Source organism: Paramisgurnus dabryanus, chromosome 4 (assembly GCF_030506205.2).
Source record: "Paramisgurnus dabryanus chromosome 4, PD_genome_1.1, whole genome shotgun sequence".
Lineage (NCBI taxonomy): Eukaryota > Metazoa > Chordata > Actinopteri > Cypriniformes > Cobitidae > Paramisgurnus > Paramisgurnus dabryanus.
Window position 1 is genome coordinate 33,369,558 of NC_133340.1, and position 19,855 is coordinate 33,389,412.

Sequence of the window (19,855 nt, forward strand, 5' to 3'; positions counted from 1 at the left end):
AAAAGCGGAAAACATGTCAATTGTCAGTCGCTTTGTTATTGCTCCACGTGTTTTAAATGACATACAGTTTTCTCGAAATCTCCGCCTTTTAGCTAACGCCGCGAGACGCTATTGGTCAGACGAGCTGTCAATCAAACAGACATGGCCGAGCCTTCTCGGTTTGTACCGTAGGCTCTTTGATTTGTGTGACATCACCAGTTCCGTCCCAACGCGGAAATGTGCAATATTTGTTATTATATTATCAGATTGGTTGCCTGTCGTTAAACACACATCTACTAAACTGTAGCAGTGCTGTTTACATGTGAGCATGTCGTCGTGAAGTTTTCCAGACTGTTCGTGATCATGAAGGAGTTTACAATCCGTTCGACCTTAGCTTGTATTTACTGACGCGCACCAAGAACAAATCGCACATTTAACATCTGACAGATCTGTTAGGATCATGGAGAGCCTCGTGGACTGGAGACACCTGTTACTGGCTTTGTTTTGCCTCTTTGGGAACGTTGCAAAGGTAAAATCGGGGCACTGGATCTTAATGTTTACTTGTTGCTGGTCATCATAGGGGATTCATGAAGACAGGGCTATTTTTGGCTCCCCAGAGGCGGGGTGACCTGGGGTGCACGAAATGACAGTGTGTGTGTTGGAGAGAGAGAAAGTGAGTTTCTTTCGTTTTTTAAACGAACATTTATTGTGTATATAACGTTACATGACAGAGAGGGATGCAGATAATAAAACAACAGATTTAAAGAAGCCCACGAATAAATAGCCAAATAAAAACACAAAAAAAAAAAAATAAAACAAAATAACGTTTATGCAATTTCTTCCCCACCTAAATACCAAAAAATAGACATATTAGATTAAAATTCACTTTTATAAAAATAACTATTATTAAATAACCAAAATATTCAGAGCAATCTTAAAGGGATAGTTCATCCAAAAATAAGTAATTATTTTTCATCCTCATGTTGTTCAAAACCTGCATGACTTTCTTCTTTGCAACACATGCAAAGGCATTTAACCTTGCATGTGTGTTATAAAAAGAGTTGCATTGATGATATGAGAAAAAGGGTGGTCAGTGTTAGTTATAGTTATTAATAACAGACTTGGCAAATCAAGTGAACATTGTTAAGATCTCTAAAACTTTTTCTGGGTCTTTTCCCATGGGAAATATTTGTGACACAAGATACTTGTTCTCAATTTAATCTCATTGATGTCTAGCAGAAATAATTGAGATATGATAAAGATCCCATGTGATTTTCCTTTCTTTTGGGTTATGCCATATTTTTCTTTCTTACCCTTAAATTTTGACAGTTATATTTTGGGACAAGAGTGGCATAGGAAACTGCAAGCAGGAATCAGAAATAAGAGTGCATCTGAATGTTTGCCAAAGGAGCGTCCCGGATCCCATAGCTTCCCTGGCGGACCTTCAGAGTTTATTACATTTAATGCGTTTGCCAGATACCAGATGTGTTAATCCAAAGTGACTTACAGTACAAATTTTATCAGTTTATCAGTGTGCTCTCTAGGATAAAACCTATTTTCTAATGAGATGTTATGGAAATCTCTAACATAATTTGAAATGGCAAAATATTCTATACTAAAACTCCAAAGAAAAATAAACTCAATGTATAGAAAAAGTCTTGCACAGTATTGTAGTTTGCAAATCTGTATTACCGTTTGTCCAGAGACCTTCAAAATAAATAATGCAAAGATAAAGAAAAATGTACAATTCTCCAGAAGGTTCTTAATATATTTTTTGCATATTCTAGTATGATTGAACATTTTGAGACAGTTTTTCGTCTTTGGACTAAGATGCTTCATAACATGGTCGGCAAAGGAAATGTGATGAATTTTGTTCTGTTATATTTCAGTGAAAGAAGGAAATTATGCAATGTTTCCGCAAGTTATACATTGTCATCTGATACGCACTCAGTGGGTTAAATTTTTTTATTTTTTTTATTTGGCAACCAACGTTCCTTTTTTATTTTTATTGTACATTGAACATAGAATACAAGAACTCATAGAGGTAACAGCATAGTATAAACTCTCAATAATTGACTTCAATAAAGTCAATAATAATCAGATGTCTGATGATATTTTCATAGCACGACAAATAGTTTGAATTTACTCATAAAGTGTTAAAAGCATGGGTGAGAATTTCTCCACTTACAATAATGAATATGATATTTTGGCAAGTAAGAAAACAATATTCACAACGTCTGATGTTGGATTATTTAAACCATTAACATAAAACAGAATATGGTAAATGCTAAATACAGGGATGTTTGACATTTTTAAGGTAAGCCAGTTTCTGGCATCACTCCAAGCCTGGTTTGAAATTGAACATGTAAAAAATAAATGTTCTAGATGAGATTTATAAGAAAAATCACAAAAAGCTTATGACGAAAAATGGAAACTGGATAAATATTGTGAAATTTTTTAAATGTTTTTATTTGACGATAGGTGGAACAAAATGCCTTTCCCAATAGTTCAGAGTGTGTTTGTTAGATAAACATCCTAATGTAATGAAAAGATGCGGTGTTTGTTCATAATATTCAAGTGGCGGCTCGTGACTGCTCATCCGAGGGGCCCTAATTCAAAATAAGTGTTCGGAGTGTCGTGTGTGGTTCCTTTTTTTTAAAATATGTGTTCTACGCGTCGAGAGATCCTATGTGCATCATGTGTTTTGTCAAAATAAGTGCCTGCTGCACACGCGTCAAAACTGTTTATGATAAAAGAGACGCTCACGTTCACAAAATAAACACAAGACACTCCCTAAACAGTAAACAACGCATGATATTATGCGAGTATCTGGCAAACGCGAGCGTCTCTTTTATCATAAACCCCTTAGATGCATCTGCAGCAGGCACTTATTTTGACAAGACACGTGATGCACATAGGATCACTCGACGCCGACACATATTTTGAAATTACAAACCACACATGACGGGCTACATACATGTTGTGACAAACTTCGCATCGAAAAAATAAGTCACCGGCCGCCACTGTAATATTCATACATACACATATAACATGAGGGAAGTAAATTATGACATAATTTTCATTTTTGGGTGAACTGTCTTTTTAATAACAAATTCTAAATAATTATACTATATAGGCTCGTCATTAATAGATATTATTCTATAATATAATAAGTCCAACTAATAGGTGTAATGATAAACTAATAAGAAAACACATTTTGACCAAGAAATTGACAAAGATGAAACAGGGAAGTTATGAGAAAGGTTTCCCACAGCCTGGGCCAACAGAAATATGAAACTAAGTTTAAAAATGTTGCATGGTAAACATTTGTGATATTGACTTAACCAGAGTTTACTTAACTTTTGTTCAACGAATGTTGAATAATGTCAGGCAGTTTTGGTAAATATAGGTGGGGTGTTAAAGCAGGACATCCTGGTTATTAGACATTTTCTGTTAACTGAACACATTCACCTCTCTCTCTCTCTCTCTCTCTCTCTCTCTCTCTCTCTCTCTCTCTCTCTCTCTCTCTCTCTCTCTCTCTCTCTCTCTCTCTCTCTCTCTCTCTCGCTCTCTCGCTCTCTCTCTCTCTCTCTCACTCTCTCTCTCTCTCTCTCTCTCTCTCTCTCTCTCTCTCTCTCTCTCTCTCTCTCTCTCTCTCTCTCTCTCTCTCTCTCTCTCTCTCTCTCTCTCTCTCACTCTCTCTCTCTCTCTCATGCTCTCTCTGTCGCTATATATCAAGTATCAATTATTTATAAATAGTCGTATCACTACAGTGTGGTATGTGTGTTAGTGTGTTTTATACTTGTTGCCATAAATTAACTTGTCATAGTGATTGAACAAACATCTGATGTGATTACTGTCTATTTCTTAGTGTGAAGGTGGAAGTTCAGTTTCTCTACCAGAATCTCTACTCTTTGTCTCCACACTGGATGGAAGTTTACACGCTGTTAGTAAACAAACAGGAGACATCAAATGGACACTGAAGGAAGGTATAAATGCATAAATATATGTCACCCAGTCTCTGAAACCCAGCTAAAGTCATTTCTGATTTACTATAAAACAAATACATAATGAAAAGAAAAACATATAAGTTCTGCAAAAATATTAGGGCTGTCAAAAAATGAATCGCGATTAATCGCATACAAAATAAAAGTTTGTGTTTGCGTAATATATTTGTGTGTTTATTGTGTGTAATTATTATGTATATATAAATACAGGCATACATGTATAAATGTAAGATTTTTTTATTTTTAAAATGTATATATAATATAAATGTATATAAAAGAGGAACTATATTGTATGGCGGAACAGCACTTTTGGGAGTACTTCAACTCGCCTGAAAAATCCGCTCCCCTCCTCCCTCTCATAATGGGAGAGGGAGGGTGTTACTGCGCCGAGTCGAAGTACTCCCAAAGGTGCTGTTCCGCCATACAATATAGTTCCTCTTTTAAATCCGCTTAGAAAAGCGCTACGTTTTATTTTGTACCACAAAAATTGCTCGTATAACTACTCGTCTTAAATAGGAAAAACGTTGATGTGTTTGGTCACTTCTAACTTTATCTCTGAGTGGTACCATTGAATGAATGGGGCTAAGCTAAATGCTATCGAGTGTCGCAGCGCGCCCCAGCACTTACGTGCACGCACTAAGATGATAGAGGGATGTATCAACTCTTCTTAGTTAAGGTAATAACATATTTTAATATTGAAAATGAGTAGACTATTCCTTTAAGTACATACATGCTTGTGTTTCTATTTAGATATGCAAAATAATTACACGCAGTGCACACACATATATAATGCAAAAACAAACTTTTATTTTGTGTGCGATTAATTGCTATTAATCTTTTGACAGCCCTAAAAATATAACATCAACATCTTTAATACTGACTGAGTAAGGTCATGATTGAAAAATTATTCATTGAAAATTAATGTCCCCCAGCTTATTCCATTCTAGTTATTGTTATGAAGTTACGTGTGTATTTGTAATATTTCCATCTTATTTCTAGATCCCATCATACAGGTTCCTGTCTATTTCCAAGAGTAAGTATTTAAAAGAAAGTATATCAATATACTTGATAAAGATATGCATTGATACCATGACTTTTGTGTTTACACTTTCATAAAAAAATTACCTTCTAAAATCACCCCCATCATTTAAGATGTTTATGTTTTTCTTTGTTCAGTCAAGAAGAAAACATTTCAGGATTTTCCCCCATAAAATGCACTTTAGTGGACCTCAACAGTTTACAATTTCAATGCGGCTGAAAAAAGTACTTTTTAACCACAACTTCTCGTCTTGCACTAGCATTGTAATGAGCCAGCGTGTCCTTATGTATTACGTAATCACGTCAAAAGGTCACGTATGCAAAACTACAGTGTTAGCAAGTGAGGAGAAGAGGACCGTTCTGACGTTGCTATATGTGCTATGATGCTAATTGATACTTTTATGTAATACGGCCGCGCTGGGACGTCATAGGGCTAATGCAAGACGAGAAGTTGTGGTATGAAAGTAATTGTTTTATTTTTGACAGTTGTTTGGCTAAATAAACCCTTATGCCTCGGTTGGAATTATTTAGAACCCATTGAAGTTGCATTGAAATGGTTGAGGTCTAATAAATTCCACTATATGGAGAAAAATCCTGTAATGTTTTCCTCAACAAAAAAAAAAACAATTATTTTTCGACTGAACAAAGAAAGACATAAACATCTTGGATGACATGGGCATGAGTAATTTTTATGAGGATTTTTTTTTTTTTATGAAAGTGGAGTAATGCTTTAAGTTGCCCGTTTCCATTTGCAGGCCAGGCTTTTTACCTGATCCGAATGATGGCAGTCTGTATGTATTAGGCGGCAAACGCAAAGAGGGTCTTATGGTGAGTGTCATGGAAAGGCCTGAATGTTTTTGTCTGGGATGAGTGGGAATTTGTGTAATTTATGTGACTCCTCTTCTGTACAGAAACTCCCATTTACTATTCCAGAATTGGTGCAGTCATCTCCGTGCAGGAGTTCAGATGGAGTGCTATACACGGGTAACATGAAACACATTTGAAAAATGAAAGATGTACTGAAAGCCTTTTTTGATCTTAGTATTTTGTTTATTATTAAAAAGTCCTAAGTCTTTAAAGGCAGGGTGCATGATTTTGAAAGCCAATGTTGACATTTGAATCACCTAAACCAGGAGTGGGAAACCCTGGGTCCTGGAGGGCCACTGTCCTGCAGAGTTTAGTTCCAACCCTAATCAAACACACCTGAATTTCATTTCCAAGTAATCCTGAAGTCTTTAATTTGATTTTTCGAGTGTGTTTAATTAGGGTTGGAACTAAACTCTGCAGGACAGTGGCCCTCCAGGACCAGGGTTCCCCACCCCTGACCTAAACAAACACACCCCTACCCCAATAGAATCTGGACCTTCTTTTGATAGACCCGCCCCACACATACACAACCCAGGCAATGATGTTGGTTAGTAGACACGCCTCTTACTGATGATTGGCTACACGTGTGTTTTGGTAGTCAGCCTGACTCCCTTTTCCAAAGTGTTCAAAAATCACACACCCTGCCTTTAAACAGCATGTGTCTTTCATGCATTTTTTGCCTTTTAAAGGTCACATATTATGCAAATCCACTATTACAAGGTGTTTATGTGTGTAGACAGTGTGTGAACACAACAAGCCTACAAGTAAGGGATAATGTAGAGGCAGCCGGTAGTTATTGGGAAATAAGCCCCGACAGTGTGATCAGGACCCGACGCGAAGCGGAGGGTCTTGTATCACACTGAAGGGGCTTATTTCCCAATAACTACCGGCTGCCTCTACATTATCCCGCTTATTACACGGCTACTTGCCACATAAGAAAAAAACTGGACATGAATATGAATTTGAAACATTTTATTGGCATATTTGTTTTAAATGAACATTTTTATCCTTCCGCGAAACTTTGCACAGATGCATAAAATGATCGTAATACCTTATTAAGATCCTCTGCTTCATACTTGTCTGTCTCCATTTTTTTCTCTTTAACCAGTCTTTGAGAAGTTTTAATGCCCATTCTGTATTTTTTTTGTGTGTTGGCTTCGTAGCTGTCATGCTCTATTTTGTCAAGTTCAGTCTCAGTAAGCTGTCTGTGTCTTGTCGTGGCTGTCGAGTGTTTGTCACAAGATGGCGCCAAACAGACAGTAATCTTTATTGATCTTTATTGGCGCGGAGCGATTTTACTCGTGCAAGTAGTCCGGCTATGCGTTATTATTTTGGAGCGGTTATTATTTGAAAAGAACGAACCTGCAAATGTCTCAACTGACTAATCAGAATCAAGCATTCCAGAGAGCCGTGTAATAATGAAAAATATATACTCTCTTTTTTATTTTTTAATCCCCATTAAACCAAAGCAGTCTCATTAGACATGCTGTTTTGATTCTCGTTAATGTGATGTCACACTGATAAAGCCCCTCCCACAGCCACTGACTGACTGGTTAATTTTACCCAAAAACTTTTCTATATTTGTTTGTTAGCACATAGTAGGGCTAATGCGGATAAATATACTTTTGTCTCAGGCTGTATTCACAGGAATCAGATCTATTTTTAACCTAAAGCTGTTGGTAAAGGTACATCGCTCATCTTTTTCAAAGCGGCTGTTAGGAGGCGTGTCTAAAGCTGGTTGTCATAAACAAATAAGTAACATCCACTCCACTGACGAGAGATGGATGACGTAAACTCCACTGCTTCGTTCTCATTGGTAGTCGCTCCAGAAAGTCGCTCATCATTTGCAGAGAGTTGTTATCAACTTTGTCACGCGACTGGGCACACCCATCCGGTCACCGTCGCTCGTGTCCCCGGATGACGGAAATTATTTTTATCCAGTGATCATGAATTACTTGAAGAATTAATTGTGAAATTTAATTGGTCAGGTGTGGAAGCCTTGCCAATGTGTTCATAAATAGATGTTTATGTTTTGTGTTGTGTATATTCTCAGGAAAAAAGCAGGACACTTGGTTTGTGGTGGATCCACAGACAGGTGAAAAGCAGACGAGTCTAAGCACCGCGTCCTCGGACTCTATATGCCCATCAGCTCCTCTCTTGTACATTGGTCGCACAGGTAGAACACACACACACACACACACACACACACACACACACACACAATCCCATTACAGTATGTCACATAATTTATTGTCCATAATCTGTTTTCATGTGTAGAATATATGATCACAATGTATGATACAAAGACTCAGGAGCTACGGTGGAATGCTACCTACAATGACTACTCCGCCCCTCTGTATGATGACAAAGATTATGAATACAGTAAGTTATGCATGTTGCATTCACAAGATTGTGCAAGCCTGTATATTCAATTTGTTGTATGTGATCCTGCGAAAACCAAGCTAAAGTCTTATTTTGTAATTATGGAGCATTCAAGTTTGATTTCAACCATTCAGTTTAATCTTTGATATGACATTACTCAGTCGATATTGAGGTTATACCACAGAATGTACTTTAAGTTATGTAGGATGATTTTATGTAGAAAACTATAAATCACAAAAAATGACTTTAGTTTGGTTTTCACAAGCAGGGTCACATATAGGTGTTCGTTGAGCTCAACGGGTAGAGCTTAGCATTAGCAGTTTAAATGGCTTTGATACCCATGCATGGAACCCATAAATTGATCAAATGAATGCACTCTTTGGGTCAAAGTTTAATGCATATGTAAGGTAAATAAATATGGAAAAATACAATAAAGGGATGTTTTGTGTTTCATGCAGAGATGTCTCACTTTGCATCCAGTGGAGACGGTCTGGTGGTCACAGTGGATCGGGACTCCGGCGAGGTCTTGTGGATGCAGAAGTTCGATTCCCCAGTGGCCGGGTTTTACCTCTGGAGTCAGGACAGCCTGCGGCGAGCTCCACACCTGACAGTCGCCACAGAGACCCTCCGTTACTTAACCTTTACTGCTGAAAACACACAGTCCCAAACCATGAAGTGGACCTACCAGTTTACAAAGGAGAAGCATAGCACCAAGACTCAGCTAGTGTAAGATATATACAGAAACAGTCGGCTAATCCGATAAATGATGTTTTCCTAATCTCCTTTTTAAAAAAGGCACTCATAACATTTGCCTCTCTATCGCCATCTCTGTTTGAAACATAAAACTGCAGGTTACTTTATGTATTTATCTCACTGTTTTTCCCCGCCAGCATTTTCCCAAAAGTTTAATGCCTCCTAGAAAATGTTCTTCTTTAAATCTATAAACCTACAATATATTAAATGAAAGAACAGAGCCTCTGCTTTCAAACAAAATCTTCATCAGTTTTCTTTTATCACCTCTCAAATATAGGTCTACAAAAGCACAAATTTTTAAGTTAAAAAGCTGAGATAATTCCAGTCCATTACATTTTTTCAGATGCAAGGCGATCGGACATAACAGCTGTTTGTCCTAGGGCGATACTTCCGTCTTTTATAAATTGCGGAAGTGCGCCACCTGGTGGATAATAGCGGCACAGCGGATTGACATAAAAAATTTGCCTCACATCTCAAATTATAAAACGTTATTATAAACTTACCATTATGAATCAAGATTAGGTAATCCGGTTTTTGGAAAGAGGTATTTAATGTGCTTGATTTTCAGTTATTTTTTATCCACAAAGTGAACTGAAATGAGAAGGTCTAGCCTATGTGGGAATTGCGTCACTTGCTGTTCCCACCCACCACGCTTGTCAGCTGAGACCTATTAGACTTTTAAAAATAAATATTGAGCCAGATTTTTTTAATTTTAGAAAATATGACAAATTGATGCAGATTAAACTACCCAACAGTATATAAAATGTACCAACCTTAAAAATATACAAAATGCAACATGTGCAATATTGCAGCTATAATATTAATTTACATCACTAAAACATAATTTATAATAGTAAAACAGTCACAAGAACTTTGAATTTGCTAAATGTATCTACTAATTATTTGTGGAGGGCTAAAACGGTAAAGTATAGGTCTCTGCGGAACAAAAAAAGGGGCGTTTCCTGATTTTTAGTTATTTTTTAACACCTATTTCAGTTTGAAGACGCCCAAAAAATTGGGAAACGCCTCTTTTTGTTTGGCGGCCCCGCCCCAACACAATTACGAGCATCCATTCAGGTTGTAGTGTTATTTGAAAGTTGAGAGAGACGGGAGCTTTTTTTTGTGGAGTTTTTTAGTTTTTTTTTCTTTCAAGCTATACATTGTATCAGTATGTATGTTTCATCGCAGTTAAGCAACAAAAAAATCTTTTGAATATTTAATTTAACATATTAAATCAAAATAATTACTTAACTGTTACCATATTGTTAATAAATTTACTTGTGTGTGTGCATCTCTTGATAGTCCCACCCTTTATGTTGGCAAGATGGACTCTCATCTGTATGCCTCTTCATCTCTTGTGCACAAGGGAGTGGCAATAGTTGTAAGTTTTCCAGCCCGTCTATTAAAACCACCGGTATTGAGTTCCACATCCCTTGTATTAACCTTATCCTGTTGCTTGGCAGCCGCAAGGTATTACTCTTGCACGAATCGAGGGGCCGATCACAGCCGGCGTCACAATGGGAAATGGGCGGGCCGAATGCGAGATCACACCCAGCACCGATGTGAAGTATCCACCAGGAAGCACCAGCTCTCTGCAAAATAACTGGCTGCTGATCGGTACGATCCATTCACACACATGCACTGAAATTTACTGTATTAACAGACATGCCAAAATAGAAAAAAATGTCAACATATGCTCTCACTGGGGCAGTACCTTTTAAAAGGTCATAATATTTATCATCAATGTGTACACTTGGTACCAATATGTACCTTTGGGGTACTAACATGAATTTTTTGGGTACAAAGGTGCCGTGAGACTCGAACCGGCAACTCTTGTGACTCTCTAACTATTAGGCCACGACTGCCTAGGTAGGTATGTCATTTAGGACCAGTATTATGTTTTGACATATATGTTTGTTGTGTGTGTTATTTGTATAGGTCACCATGAGATTCCTCCTTTGGCTCACACCACCATGTTAAGAGATTTCCCAGAGAACCTACGGCGCTCCGGTGATGTGATCCCACCTCAAGGTTCTGGTTCTTCTTTCCGTCCTGTCTCTCACCCAGTGAGTCCAATGCGTACTTCAGTGCACACTCTTAAAGGGCCGGTACACCCAAATATAATTTATATTATATAAATATATTTATAATATTTTTTTGTTCTTCTGTGAAACACAGATTTTTTGATTGATACAGTACTGTTCATAATCCAATTCGGTTGTGACATAATGTACATAATCAGTTACGGGAGGACCAATCACAAACTTGTTTACATTATTGTCATGTTTTTTTCATAGTTGCCACCAGTAACACAACAAATTTCCTCGCCCATGTTGCCCGATTCCTTGACCTCTGACCCCATGACCGTGTTGGTGGTGACACTGCTTTTGGGAGCATGGATTGCTTTCCTGCTAAAACACAATAGGGTAAGAGATGGTGTGTGCACGCAAAGCTAACTTGATGTTAGTGCCACCTGAACCATACCGAAGTCCACACGAAACGTACCCCAGACTACTATTATTAGTGGCACTCGAGTGTACGTTCACCTTACGTAAAAACAAACTATAATCCGGGCTTAAGATTGTCGATTTTGAGGTATTTACGTCATTATTTAACTCCTGATAATGTATATGTATATTATTGATCCCCAGAATATAATTCCTCTGTATTGTTATAGTTGGCACTTTATAGTTCTCATTCTTGGCATGAGCGGGCCATTAGCGCTTATTTAAAACGGTTATGAAAGCTTCTTTGGTAATAAATTAGTTTAAAATACTTTGAAATACTCGAAGCAAAAAAACACATTCCTTAGAGACCTAATTCATTTGTTTTCAGCCTGTCAAGTCCCAGAAATCTGATGAGCCAATGGACTTCAACTCTCTGACCACACTGACCAATCAGAATCCTTCAACAGAACCCAGCGCTCCATCCTCATCATCATCCTACAGCAATAACAACCATTCAGAGAAGACTAGTTCTGTTGCATCTTATCAAACCCAGCCGTTCTCAAGCAAAGACTCCGCCTCAGGGGCAGCAGTCAGCCAATCGCAAAGTGCGTAGACCGTTCTGAATCTACACCTTTTATAATTTAAGATTTTGCAAACCAGTTTTAAACATCTTTTCTTCAATTTTGGGAGAGATGTGTTGTGTGAATCAGCTTAATACTCATGTAACTGGTGTTTTGTGCATGTTTCAGATGAACAGCCTGAAGTTGTGGAGGTTGGAAAAATCTCCTTTAGTCCTGCTGAGGTGCTGGGACATGGAACGGCGGGAACCTTTGTTTTCCGGTGTGTTTTTTATAAACTGAGAAAGGATTTTGCTCAAAAATTATTTTCTAGTCTAATGTTGTGAATAGAGTTTATATTTTAGTGCTGTTAACTAATGCAAGCATCTCTGTTGCTATTCTTTATATCTAAAGGTGCAGTGTGTAGTGTAGTTCTGTGCATTTTAAAAGGATCTCTTGACAGAAATGCAGTATAATATACACTCACCTAAAGGATTATTAGAAAGACCTGTTCAGTTTCTCATTAATGCAATTATCTAATCAACCAATCACATGACAGTTGCTTCAATGCATTTAGGGGTGTGGTCCTGATCAAGACAATTTTGTGAACTCCAAACTGAATGTCAGAATTGGAAAGAAAGGTGATTTAAGCAATTTTGAGCATGGCATGGTTGTTGGTGCCAGACGGGCCGGTCTGAGTATTTCACAATCTGCTCAGTTACTAAATTTTTCACGCACAACCATTTCTAGGGTTTACAAAGAATGGTGTGAAAAGGGAAAAACATTCAGCCTTGTTGATGCTAGAGGTCAGAGGAGAATGGGCCGACTGATTCAAGCTGATAGAAGAGCAACTTTGACTGAAATAACCACTCGTTACAACCGAGGTATGCAGCAAAGCATTTGTGAAGCCACAACACGCACAACCTTGAGGCGGATGGACTACAACAGCAGAAGACCCCACCGGGTACCACTCATCTCCACTAACAATAGGAAAAAGAGGCTAAAATTTGCACAAGCTCACCAAAATTAGACAGTTGAAGACTGGACAAATGTTGCCTGGTCTGATGAGTCTCAATTTCTGTTGAGACATTCAGATGGTAGAGTCAGAATTTGGCGTAAACAGAATGAGAACATGGATCCATCATTCCTTGTTACCACTGTGCAGGCTGCTGGTGGTAGTGTAATGGTGTGAGGGATGTTTTCTTGGCACACTTTAGGGCCCTTAGTGCCAATTGGGCATTGTTTAAATCCCACGGCCTACCTGAGCATTGTTTCTGACCATGTCAATCCCTTTATGAACTTTCGTAACTATTTTGTCTTAGATGACGACATGTTTGTCCTATGGCAGCTACCGTTGCTTCACTATGCATTTCGAGTGATATGTTGACTGAGCCGTTGGTTGCAATTCACAGTCACACCGCTAGATGCCGCTAACAATCTACACACTGGACCTTTAAATTAAAATGAATTGACATTTATTTCTGAGGGATTTTAAAGGGACACAAGGCAGTATTTTTATGTTAATAAATCATCTTCGTAGGTCGGTATATGGTTAAATGACTCATTACATGATGAATGAAGACTCTCTCGCCCGCCCCTACCGTCTGTAGGAAGAATACCCCACTTGCAAGTTCGCTGTATCCGACCCGGTGTCCTTCAGTCTCGTATAGTCTTAGATATAGAACGCATTTACTCCCAGACACTAGGGGGAGCTAGTAGAGAAATAATACTCAGACTTGCCTTGTGTGCCTTTAATGGAGCAGTCATGTTCATTATACTTGTATACTAACAACAATACCATGTGTGCAGGGGACATTTCGACGGCAGGCGTGTGGCAGTAAAGCGAATCCTTCCCGAATGCGTGGAATTTGCGGAGCGAGAAGTTCAGCTCCTCCGGGAATCAGACGAGCATCCCAATGTCATCCGTTACTTCTGCACAGAACGGGACAGACAGTTCACGTACATCGCCATTGAACTGTGTGCCGTTACGCTCCAACAGGTGTGTGTCATAATATTACTAAGTGATGCTAGACTTTTCAACAAATGCTTTTCATCATAAAGTGTATAATCACAAATGTTATTTACATTCCTTTGTTTTTTGCATGCAGTACGTGGAGGACCCAAGCTGCCCTTACTCAAGCCTGAACCCGGTGTCGCTGCTGGAGCAGACCATGTGTGGCCTCAATCACCTGCACTCCCTCAATATCGGTAAGTCCCAAAACACCTCACAGTCGCACATGCTCATATTGCATTACATTTATGTTCATTCATGCCATTGAGGAGTAATTGGAGGCTGCCCTCATATTGTCATGCAAGCAGACGATGGATTGTTAAAACTAATTACACGATCATCTCTCATTCAGTTCACAGGGATTTAAAGCCACGCAATATTTTGCTCTCTCTCCCGGGTGTATTGGGTCGAGTCCGGGCAGTGATCTCAGATTTCGGCTTGTGTAAGAAGCTCCCAGATGGTCGCCATAGTTTTAGCCTGCGCTCTGGGATACCAGGAACCGAAGGCTGGATTGCCCCGGAGTTACTTACAAATGATTCGAAAGGAAATCCTGTAAGACTGCCAAAACACGTGGATGCAGATATACAAACACATTATTAACTTATACTTTAATTCAATTTCTGCTTTTTTTGTTGTAGACCAGTGCTGTGGATATATTCTCGGCAGGATGTGTGTTTTATTATGTGACGTCCAAAGGACAGCATCCATTTAGTGATACATTACGACGACAAGCCAATATCCTGTCCGGGGTCTATAATCTCGACCACTTTATGGAGGATATACACGGTATGTGTGTGGGAGTGAATGTGTTTCAGAGTCCACTTTTGTTAAACAAATTTGACCACAATGGCAAATAGGTTGTTTCTTTGATAAAGTTTAAGCATCACATTTCAAAAAAAAAAAAAAAAAAAACTATTGTAAGTGAGAACGAGATTTTTGTATTTATTACAATATTACATGTAGGGTGAGTTCAGGTACATAAGGACAGTTTCTGTCATTTCAATCGCGATCTACCTGAATTTAATTTTTTTTCTTAAAGGGATAGTTCACCCAAAAATTTAAATTCTGCTATCATTTATTCACCCTTGAGTTGTTTCAACCTTGTATAAATTACTTTATTCGGCTAAATACAAAGGAAGATATTTTGAAGAATGTTTGTAACAAAGCAGATCTGGGGCACCATTGACTTCCATTGTAGGGTTAAAGGAATAATTTACTCACCACCATGTCATCCAAAATGTTGATGTCTTTCTTTGTTCAGTCGAGAAGAAATTATGTTTTTTGAGGAAAACATTTCAGGATTTTTCTCATTTTAATGGACTTTAATAGAGCCCAACATTTAATACTTAACTCAACACTTAACGGAGTTTCAAAGGACTCTAAACGATCTCAAACGAGGCATAAGGGTCTTATCTAGCGAAACGATTGTCATTTTTGACAAGAAAAATAAAAAATATGCACTTTTAAACCACAACTTTTCGTCTAGGTCCGGTCCAGCGCGACCTAACGTAAATGCGTAGTGACATAGGGAGGTCACGTGTTACATATATAAAACGTACATTTGCGGACCATTTTAAACAATAAACTGCCACGAAGACATTAATTAGTATCAGTTGACATACAACAATGTAGGAACGGTCCTCGTTCTCAACACTTGTAAACACTGGGGCGGAGTTTCGCGTTCGTCCTCTGTGACCTCTTGACGTATTGCGTGGAATCACGCTGGCGCATCACGACCGGATCTAGACGAGAAGTTGTGGTTTAAAAGTGCATATTTTTTATTTTTCTTCTCAAAAATGACAATCGTTTCACTAGATAAGACCCTTATGCCTGGTTTGGGATCGTTTAGAGTCCTTTGAAACTCCGTTGAAAAAAACTGTTAAGTGTTGAGTTAAGTATTAAATGTTGGGCTCTATTAAAGTCCATTAAAATGAGAAAAATCCTGCAATGTTTTCCTCAAAAAACATAATTTTTTCTCGACTGAACAAAGAAAGACATCAACATTTTGGATGACATGGTGGTGAGTAAATTATCTGGATTTTTTTTCTTTTAGGAAAATGGAATATTCCTTTAATAATACTATGCAAGTGAATTCTGCCCTTGATCTATTTGGTTACAAACACTCTCTTTAAAAAATCTCCCTTTTGTGTTCAGCAGAATAAAGGAATTTATACAGGTTTGAAACAACTTAAGGGTTAGTAAATACATTTTTGGATAAACTATCCCTTTAAAGGTGCCGTAGCATGTAAAACTGTATTTACCTAGGCATAGATGAATAATAAGAGAACACGGTAATGACACATCGAACCTCAAACGCGATTGTTTCCTTCTCCTTATGTAAACCTTGTGCACGCAAAAGACAGCTGTAAAACAGGCCAATCTCAACATAACACCGACTGTGACGTTACACTCAGGATGTACGCCCCAACATTAAATTACACATTACATTATGTACAATGTTGTTACAATGCTAAAAACTAAGGTGTGACTGCTGAGTTAGCACTGTATGCTAGTTAATGCTATATGCTAACGTTTAGGCTGAAGTTCTGTTATTGACATTACAGTTACATTTTGAAGGTCCAAACTGAAAAATACGCCCATTAACAATCTCCAAACAGTTGATTATTCCTCAAAATCTGTATCTTATTCTGATACAGGCTCAAACATAAGGTCTGTTTACACACACACACACACACACACACACACAGAGCTACTGAAGGAGCTGCTCTGTGAAACAGCCAATCAGAGCAGAGCTCAACATTATCATCAAAAATCATGCACCCCGCCTTTAATGCATTAGCTACAATGAACTATACACAAGCCTTTATTAATCTTAGTTCATGTTAAGTTTATCACTTACTAATACATTAAGTCAATATAGTTAATATAATTGTATGTGTATATATTAGTTAACGCACAAAATAACATAAACAACTCTATTGACATTAACTAACAATAACAAAGATGATTAAATGCCGGAAAAAAAATACTGTTCATCGTTAGTTCATGTAAGCGAATGCATTTCCTAATGTTAACATCTTTTTAGGCATGTTTGGATGATAAAACAAACAAGACAGAAATACAGATAAAGAAAGTGAAGTAAATTTCTGTTTGTGTTTTAGAGGACGTGATCGGGCGTGACCTCATCGAGCGGATGATCAGTGCCGAACCAGAGACGCGTCCCTCTGCAGCATGTGTTCTTAAACATCCCTTCTTCTGGAGTCCAGAAAAACAGCTGCAGTTCTTTCAGGTGTGTCTGTGTGCACGTACGCAGTCTGCAACGCTTGAAATTGAATGTGGTGTGACGTCTGTTTTTTGTTTGTAGGATGTCAGTGACAGAATAGAAAAAGAGCCGTCGGAAAGCACCATAGTGGCCCGTCTGGAGAACTCGAGCAGATCTGTAGTGAGAACCAACTGGAGGATGCACATATCAGCGCCGCTTCAGGCTGGTATGAACTGTTATTTACCATTAAAAATACCAATTTATACAGCTGTTTATAAAAAATTATGACTCTGAATATATAATCTTAAGTTTTCCTTTCTGATAGATCTTAGAAAATTTCGCACATATAAAGGAAATTCTGTGAGAGATCTACTTAGAGCAATGAGAAATAAAGTAAGTATGTGAAGTTCAACCATTGCCATTAATGTCATTTTTTAAACCACTAACCTCCCCCTAATTTTTTTATTTATTTATTAAGTAATTGCTTGTGCTACAGACATCCCAGACAGCAGACGACTCCGGGCCGAATCCGCGCCGAAGTAGGCAGCTCCGGAGCAGATCTGGCACGGAGTCGTCTGCTGTCTAGGATGTTTATTTTTATATACATATTTTAAAATTTAAAAACGCTTTTATTCTAAATGACTTGCTTTCAAGGTAATTTTTCTTCGGACCCATGACCTTTGCGCTGCTAGCGGAGCAGAGGTGTGCTGTTGCTATTCTAAGCAGTGCTAGATAAACATTTAGTTTTAGGTTATAAAATAATAATGGGATAAAAGCGTAGGTTGCAAGAATCCACAGACCATAAAACACCTGACCTTTGTTCTCCTACTTGTTTTCCAACAGAAACATCATTATCACGAACTGCCACCTGAGGTACAAACAGCCCTCGGTGAAGTCCCCGATGGATTCGTGGTGTATTTCACATCCCGTTTCCCCCGGTTACTGCTTCATACGCATTCAGCTCTTAGCATCTGTGCCCCAGAGAGACTCTTTCATCCGTACTACCACCACTAAACATCTCCACAGACTGATGCTTGTTTGATATTTTAGGGGTTCGAAGAGAAGAGATAAGGACTTTGAGGAAAATGCAAAGCACTGTTTGATCTATACATCTGGATTTTAGAGCTGTGAATGCTTTCGTTTGCAGAACACTACTGACAATTTTTGGTTCTTCAAAAAATCTTTTCAACAAGGTACCCCACTGGAAAATAGATGATGATGAATAGTTATGTCTAAAGTGCAAATCACAGGTCATATTAACAAAATTATTTGTGGTTACTGAGTGTGTTAGTTTACCCAAAATTTCCCTCACCCTAAATGTTCCAATCTTATATGGAACACCAAAAGGGACATTTTATTGTCACCACGCAGGCTACCTGTATTCTTAATAGGTAGATATCTACTGTATATATATGGTACTTTAAGTATTTTTATATTCAGGTAATGAAAAATTAAGGTTAAGTCAGGGTATCATTCATTGATATTTTGCTTTACTAAAATCACTGATGATTATTAATTTAAAAACAAAGATTTTATTTTCTGGTTTATTGTACACCTTCGTGGGTTTATGCTACATTACTACACGATATCACACGTCCCTCATTTTCATCCTTGAGTTTAACAGCTTGTAAACAGAGATATGGTGTTATACATACTTATTCAGTTTAATTTCCCAAGTATTTCAAGCCTGCTGTACACAAAGAAAATGCTTGTTACATAAGCACATATTGCACATTTTAAGCCTTTACCATCACTCAGTAATTTTATACTGCAAGTTTTTAAAATTTGTATCTTTTTATAAATTAAGTGTTGCGGACGTTTGAAAAAACAAGATTGGGAAGAGAAGTGCCTTTGTTTTTCTACCAAATAAAAATACATGCATTGCATTCTAATCACTTTCACAGTAATTTCTTGTCATCGGCCTGCGCAGCGCCACATGAAGTTGAACAAACGTGCTATGTAATGTCAAGGCAAGCATAATTTACATGTACAAGTTTTGTTTATTGTTTAAAGTTAAATGTTACATTTGTTTAAATAATGATGGGTTTACGTAGACATTTCTGAATTAGTATATACTATTTGGTCTTGGTAAGTGACATGACAACCCCAGACTACGATATGTTTGCTTACTCTGTGTCATTGTAATGATAAAGTGCACTTCTACGCAAGAGGACACCTTTGTATGACCTTTGGTGCAACAGAGTATTTGTTCCTGGTGCAAGCTTTAGCACAGAGACTTTTATGAGTGCATACTTGTCCAATTTTAGCACTGATGAAAAGATAATATTACATTTCAAGAAAATATTCTGGAAATATACTGGGTTATACTTGTCACTAAAGTAATGTAAACTAAAACGCAATGTATTCAATGACGTTATAAAGCATTGTAAGCAAACATTCAATTATATTTGAATACAATTTTGCATTCTTTTCCCCATTTTAACTGGTATTTAACGTTTTATAATACGCATCAATGCACAATACAAATGCAGAAGTAAATAAAACAAATAAATAAAAATGTTAAAAACAATCTGTGTGTGCATTTCTTTAATACAGTATTTAAGTTGTTTAATTTTGGGTCTGTATTGGGT

The 19,855-nt window shown here is 37.7% G+C and overlaps 1 protein-coding gene across 2 annotated transcripts; it reads left to right on the forward strand.

The window, feature by feature from the left end:
* The first annotated feature begins 164 nt into the window (after positions 1-164).
* On the forward strand, positions 165-19,753 carry ern2 (endoplasmic reticulum to nucleus signaling 2). Of its 2 annotated transcripts, none has more exons than XM_065254254.2 (22): positions 165-508; positions 3,851-3,968; positions 4,986-5,019; positions 5,780-5,852; positions 5,936-6,008; positions 7,945-8,067; positions 8,169-8,273; positions 8,732-8,999; positions 10,329-10,407; positions 10,490-10,643; positions 10,965-11,092; positions 11,324-11,452; positions 11,862-12,078; positions 12,223-12,313; positions 13,840-14,029; positions 14,139-14,238; positions 14,394-14,593; positions 14,680-14,827; positions 17,164-17,291; positions 17,367-17,490; positions 17,590-17,657; positions 18,108-19,753. In XM_065254254.2, exons 1-22 carry the CDS (start codon positions 440-442, stop codon positions 18,276-18,278), a joined length of 2,790 nt encoding a protein of 929 aa, XP_065110326.1. In that variant the 5' UTR covers positions 165-439; the 3' UTR covers positions 18,279-19,753. The 2 variants fall into 2 exon arrangements, with proteins under 2 accessions (XP_065110326.1, XP_065110327.1); XM_065254255.2 differs by lacking the exon at positions 165-508 and adding an exon at positions 515-652.
* Positions 19,754-19,855: the final 102 nt, after the last annotated feature.